Source organism: Crocodylus porosus, unplaced genomic scaffold, assembly GCF_001723895.1.
Source record: "Crocodylus porosus isolate Cpor-Errol unplaced genomic scaffold, CroPor_comp1, whole genome shotgun sequence".
NCBI lineage: Eukaryota > Metazoa > Chordata > Crocodylia > Crocodylidae > Crocodylus > Crocodylus porosus.
Window position 1 is genome coordinate 124,837,561 of NW_017728943.1, and position 6,962 is coordinate 124,844,522.

Consider the following 6,962-nt stretch of genomic DNA (forward strand, 5'->3'; position numbering starts at 1 on the left):
GCCTCCACAAGAGAAGGCTGAGGGGGGATCTAGTGGCCTGTTACAAACTAGTCAGGGGGGATCAGCAGGCACTGGGGAAGTCCCTGTTCCCCCGAGCACTACCAGGAGTGACTAGAAATAATGGTCACAAGCTGGCAGAGGGTAGATTTAGGCTAGATATCAGGAGGTGCTACTTCACGGTTGGGGCAGCTAGGATCTGGAACCAGCTTCCAAGAGACATGGTGCTGGCTCCTACCCTGAGGGTGTGCAGATAAGAGGAGGCTAGATGTACACCTTGCTGGGGTCGACTGGCTGGGGCCATGGCAGGGGGTTGGACTTGATAATCTGCTCAGGTCCCTTCTGACCCTAAAAACTATGAAACACTATATACATGACTGAGTATTGTTCGAAACAATAGCTGTAGGCTGATGAACAAAAACAATGTCAGCCAGAGAAGCACCAGAATTTCGGAGAAATTTCTGGATTATTTGGAAGCTTTTTTTTATTGCAGTAATGTAGTATACTATATTTTTTTAGAATGCCAAATTTCTGAGAATTCTGGAATTTTGAAAACCGGATTTATCCTGTATTATATTAGTGAGTTTAAGATTGAAACAAAAACAAATATAGCTTTATTGGAATGTGCATTAATTGGCTGTCATATATTAAGTATTAAAAGTGCAATAAACTAGGCTAAAATATTCAAAATATGGTGTTTCTTTAGGTTTACACCCATTAGAATTTAACATACATCTCTTTCAGATTCATAAAACACAATCAAGCCTTCTTAAATGTCTTAACAGTACCTCCAATGCTTCACTGAGTTATCTGCACACCCAAGTTAATATTTTAACCTAGAGTTAAAAACAGTCTGCAGGGCTGTGAAATAAGAGCCATGCACACATCTATACATGTGCATGAATGCATATTTGCCTATTTTAATGCACATTAAAGCATCATTTTAAAAAGTGATATTTAGTTAATGCATCTTAAAATAGGCTAATGTGCATTAAGCATCACTTAAAAACATGAGCACTTTTACATGTGCTCGAGAGGTAGAAGCAGGGGGTGGTGCTTTAATTAGAGTGGCTCTGAGAGCTTCTCTAATGAAAGTTCCGCTGTCTCCTGAATAAGCACGCTTGTGCTTAAAAATGGCAGCAAGGGCACTTGTGTGATGAGCTTTAGTTCAAGAGCCCCTACTGCCATTTTTAAGTGTGGGGATGCTGATACATGCAACACAGGAGGCTGCTGGAGTCTGGATTAATTGAGTCTGCTCTCATGTACTGAATTCCAGCACATCAGAACAGCCTTGGTGCTTGTGTATAGGTACCCCATGCCCTTTAATTAACGTGCATTAAGACAGGCTAATGTGTACTTTCTTAGTACCTCACAATGGAGCTACTAGATTTAAAGCGTATTAATTAAAGCGCATAAATGTACCTGTGGGCATGCCCTACATTACCAGCTAGCAAACAGCAGAATAAGGAATAGTTTAATTAGTGAAAGATTAAAATCATTTTAAAAAGGCTGGGGGTGTGGGGGTCATTAACAGTAGGGCTGTGCGAAATTTCACCTGCCGTTTTGTTTAGACATTGTTTCAACTCATTTCAAGGTCGAAACAGTAAAATTGAGATGAAACAAAGGGCTTTGAAACAGCCTCGAAACAAAACTAAGCTAGTCAAAATATTTCGAACACAGCACTGAGGATGGAAAGTCAGCCCAGCTGGGCTGACTATCCGGCCCCGGCCCAATCTAGGGAAACAGAGTCGAAACAGCCTCGCTGTTTCAATGAAGCAAAATGGAACAGCTGTTTCGAGTCGAAATGAAATTCGATACAAAACCCTGTTCTCTCGAAACCTCAAAACTCAAGGAAAAACGGAGAGATGCCATTTCAGACTGCCCTAATTAACACCTGTGGACTGAAGAATTTAGAAGGAATCAGGTAGATTATAAAGGAAGATAATTAGTGTAGGTGCTTCATATAAGGGAAAACTGCTTGCACGTGAAGTCCTATACTTTGGAATAAGCACAAAGGCAGATGCTCATTCCAATGTCAAGTAACTCTTTGACTACTGCCCAAATAGACAGGTTGCTGCCATTGCCAAGCAGTTGCTTTTAAACTCTGGATGAACCAGGCACTCCCCACTGGATTCACCCCTGCTAAAAATCAATACCCAAAAGGGTATGCTTCAACTGCTTTAAAAAAAAAGTCTTTCTCCTCTCCTTTTTCCAGTCTCATGGGCCATGAGAACCCACATATTGCATGAGTTCTCCATACACTTCTCCCCTAAATAAATCCATTGACAAAGACCACTGAAGCTTAAAGCTAAGAAGCTCAGGTTTCAATCGAAATGAACCTAGACCAGAATGAATAAATAATGCAAACTTTGCATTTAAGCAATGTACTGTTACTTAAGATGGTAGGACCAGTGAATCCTGATATTGGTATAGCACATTAAAATTTGGCACTTCTATAGGGGTCTGGACTAAGCACTATTTGAGGTCATATGATAGTAAGGCAGAGAGAGAGGGAAGGCACTCCACACACCAACAGAAACCTCAAGCAGCTTAAATTCCTGAGATGATTATACTTTACCACAGCACTATCATAGATTGGTTGTCGGCTGGTTTGTTTAAATTTCTGCCTGTATGCTCATTCCAAAGTATAGGACTTCACATGCAAAGACTTTCCTTTAAATGAAGCACCTATACCAATTATCCTATTTTCAATCATCTTTCTGACTAAGAAAGATATGAATTCACCTGATGCCAAACAAACAGGGCTCTTTTCATGCTGACTTAACTAAGAGATTATCCCACAATTGCACCGTTTGTGGGCAAGCTTCCATCCTCTATAATCAACAGAGTAGCATAAAATCATACTTAAATAGCTGCCTTTTCTCCTCTGGGATGCTACAATTTCCTTTCCCATCTCAAAATAAAGTAATATTCTGAATTGGTCTCAAGTCTCAGGGAAGGGGACTAGACCAGAAAAGCCAAAATTTGAAAGCAAGGGTACAAAAGCAAGAATGAGTAAACAGCATTGCATCATTTTGTAAAGACTCAGAAAGTAGTAGTACCCGGTGATTTGCAGGTAGAGGTTCAATGAGTATTCTAGATGACTATACCCAACTCAGCAGTGTAATTCAAATTCATTTATGCCTCTGGGATGAATCTAAACTGTGGTGCTCCTTATGGGCTACAGCCAAACCACAAGGAGTCTCCTAGACTGGATCCAGGCTTGCAGGCAGGGCGAGCAGCAGCATGGGCAGTCTTCATGTGTCCACTGGGGCTCCATAGCTGGGAATTCAGCGGCAGGCCCCACCTCTATTCCCCCCATTCCCAAAGCCTCTCTGGCAATACCATGGACTGTGTGAAATACCTCCATGAGCTGGATTCAGCCTAGGGCCCATACATTTGACACCCCTGCTGTGAACTAAAACAGCAACTACTAAAAGGACAACTGCAAATTCATAACACCACTGAATGGGATCTGTGGTTGCAAATTCTAAGATTAAGAACAACATCTTTGTTTTGCAAGAATAGAGTGGGAGGATTAAGTGACGTAAAACATCTAATTCTGACATCATACACTCTGCTGTATTTTACTATAATTACTCTCAAAATATTTTAAGTGAAATGCATTTAGTAAACATTACATCTCTGAAGCAAAACCTTATACCTTAAACTAGGGTTGATTAGAGCCTCGTGCAACTTCTAGAAAATAGTTACCTTTAAGAAGCGAGCATTAATCCATTTTGTAAAAGTTTTTTTCTGTACATCATTGTGTTCATCTGGGAAGAAAAGACAAGGAAGAGAAAGAGAATGAGTAAAACTGTGTTGTTGTTTAGAAATCATCATCTCAGTTCCAGTGTGTTTGCAACAGCAACATTCAATACAGATTTCATCCAGCAAAATCCCTGGATCACAGAGTGTTTCAGGCCATTTTATATTTCTATAAAACTTAATGCATCCAAGGATACAGGACAACATTATAACTCTAAAATGGCAACTACAGAGTCCAATTTCTCCACAGTACAAACAGCCTCACTCAGCAAATTTCAAGAAAATGTAATGCACTTGTGATCCACTAACCGGTGCATTCTGCTTAGTAAAAAAAAACAAGGAAGACTGTGAGCAGTTCCTTCCCCATGAATGGATTACCATTAGTGCCTCCTTGGCTGCTTGTGCAGTTCCTTTATTAATAAAACTTTTGATGCAAATAATCTAATACATCTTCCTGCTTTGGGGAAGATCACAGAGGAAGTACTGAAAATATCTATTATATTCAGATTTCTATTAACCCAAAGAAATGAGTGTAGACCCATATTAGTATCACCAGATAGTCTCCTCTTAACAGCAAATTAAGGTAAAGCTATCACCACACTGATTCTTGTTTTTCTAGATGCCTTGGATACTGTTCTTCACAAAAGGGGTGTTGGAAATGTTGCAGGCCTCAAAAGTGGAGGAGACTACTTTAAGTTAGATTTATATATAGTAAGACCTAGAAAATCTTTATGAACTACTGCAGAGGCATCCCAAAAAACTCCCTTGTAGCAAAGACACCCCCCCCCCACACACACACACACACACACACTTCTCTTGTCAGGAAGCCCCTCTTTAGGAAAATCCCTCCCTCATGGGCACTCACCTCCAGTGCACCCTTTTTCCTTTCTATCTTTCTTCCTTCCTCCTTTCCCCCCCCTCTTCTCAGCTCTCTTTATCATGAAGCAAAGCAATGAACTGTCTTTTAATAAATGTTATAAAATAAGTCTTTAATATTATAATAGGTCTTTGATAAGTATTTTATAAGATATTATTATTCCCTTTTAGATTATATTCATATAGTGTTCATTTCTGTATTCCATTTCATTATGCACTTCTAGGTTTTATTGTTCATGTATTCCCTCTACACTTTTGCCATGACATCCTGTGTCTCGTATTTTATTTATGCTTTACATTTTATTTTATACTCTCTTTAAGTTAGCTAAGCCTTGTAATATTGAAACTGTAGCTGTAAAAATTCACTGAATTGTATCACCTTTACAATATACTGGGCAGTCCCCTGAGTGAAGGCAAGTATGTATGAGTCAGTTGGTAATTGAATGACAAGCAGGGAATGCAAAGCAAGAGCCTCTAGCTGTTATGACAACAGCCTAGCCAGAGGAACTTACCATCACAAAACTCTATTCTACAAGCCTTTTTAAGCTAATCAAGCCAAAGATCCAATTCCTGGAACTGAACAACAACTCTATTGACCATTCCTGGAACCTGCAATAGCACAGCCATTGAGTCAAGTCAAGGGTGGCCTCCCAAAACTGCACCATTGGGTGGAACCCCCAGTAACTGTGACAGACAGCCGTCATGCACTACTTAAGACCCACATGGGACAGCAACCTCTGGATTGGGCAGCCAAGATTATGCTGGGGAATCACAGAAGTTGGCCAGAGAAAGGCAATGAAGCATGCCCCTCTTTCTTCAAACCTACCAACTGAAGGACAAGCCAACAACACCCTTTGGAAAGACATTGCTTTAGAGAAGCTTCAACTGAGCACTGACAGCAGACCCACATTGCCTCAGCGAGGTAGATAAACTAACACAGTGCTCTCACAAATCACTACAGCAGCTACTATATAGGTTTGAAAGAGTGAGTGTATGTAGGGGACTGATATCCTTTTGGTTCCAATCCTGTATACTGTATAATAGTTGCATACCCCCGTACAATAAACTTGATAGTAGCGATCCCACGAGTTGGTCTTAATTGTCAAAACCCTCACATTAAGGACTAATGTCTACTCTATCCACTTCTTGCTTAATATATGTCTAAATAAAAATCACAGTACCTGAAATGGAGCTCTGCTAACATTAAAAACAGGAAGTAGCATCCAGCCAGGCATTTCTGGTGAAGGTTCTTGTGCCTAGCAGTCTGTCAGGTCTCAGAATTATTAACCTTCCAGACATACCAAAAGACTCCTCTGTTTTTATTGAAGCAGCCAGATAATGGCCAGGAGGGGTTGTTTATTAGCAGAGACAATAACGTTTCTGAGGCCAAAACTAATCATGACTTGATGGATGTAGGCACCAAACATATTTTTGTAACTAATGTGGATGCAAAGCTTTATAAAACAGTTGCCCAGAGATCAAAGATGAACACTTCTATTACTGGTGTTTAATAAAGCATTAAATAAATAGATGAGAGGATGACTGAAATATTAGGTATCATTCTGTAAAACCGCATCTTCCTATCAAGCCTTCCACAAGACATGTGCCAGGACTAAAACAGCAAACTAAGGCTAAGTCTGTGGAGGAACTAGCAACAGTAATTCAAACCTATTCATGGGTTTATGGTTTAACATAGTTAAAGACAATAAGTTACCAACACTGCTGCCAAAAGAAAAGTATGTAACTATGTAAATAGATAGTAACAAATAAGAGGCCAATGAAACTGGACTCTTGGTGATTGAGATCTCTGCACCAACAAAAAGTTAATACAACTCCACCCTCAGTGGACAACACCCCTTCTTTTGGATTCCCCTCCCACATCCACACCAGCTTGAGACTGGCTAAGGAAGTCCTTGCTCAAATCCCAACACCCTACTAGGCAGACAACATTCTTTGGGCAAATGTGGTATCCTATTAGACCAATTAAATATTTGGGAAAATTGTTCTTTACAATCTTTTGGGCACAATCACCCTTCTTCAGGTATAGGGAGAGTCTGCTGGTGTTTGTGTACTCACCTGGGTGGAACAGAAGTTTAAGCCAATATGTAACATAACTATAAGCGACAGCCCTGAAACACCCTACTACGACACTCCTGCCAAGTTTACAAATCAGCACTTCCCCAGGAAAGCTTTGCTCCTCTGGCCTTTTTTTTTCATAGATTTCATAGACATTAGGGCTGGAAGGGACCTTGGGAGATCATCGAGTCCAGCCCCCTGCCCAAAGGGCAGGAAGTCAGCTGGGGTCATAGGATCCCAGCAAG

General features: G+C 40.4%; 1 protein-coding gene across 3 annotated transcripts in view; it reads right to left on the minus strand.

Moving 5' to 3' along the window:
• The window catches only part of UTRN (utrophin), a 541,506-nt gene that overhangs the window by 449,718 nt on the left and 84,826 nt on the right, over window positions 1-6,962 (minus strand). For all 3 annotated transcript variants that reach the window (XM_019550130.1, XM_019550131.1, XM_019550129.1), the window contains exon 2: window positions 3,712-3,773. In XM_019550130.1, the coding sequence (XP_019405675.1) occupies window positions 3,712-3,773 (62 nt within the window). The remainder of the gene's footprint in view (window positions 1-3,711; window positions 3,774-6,962) is intronic.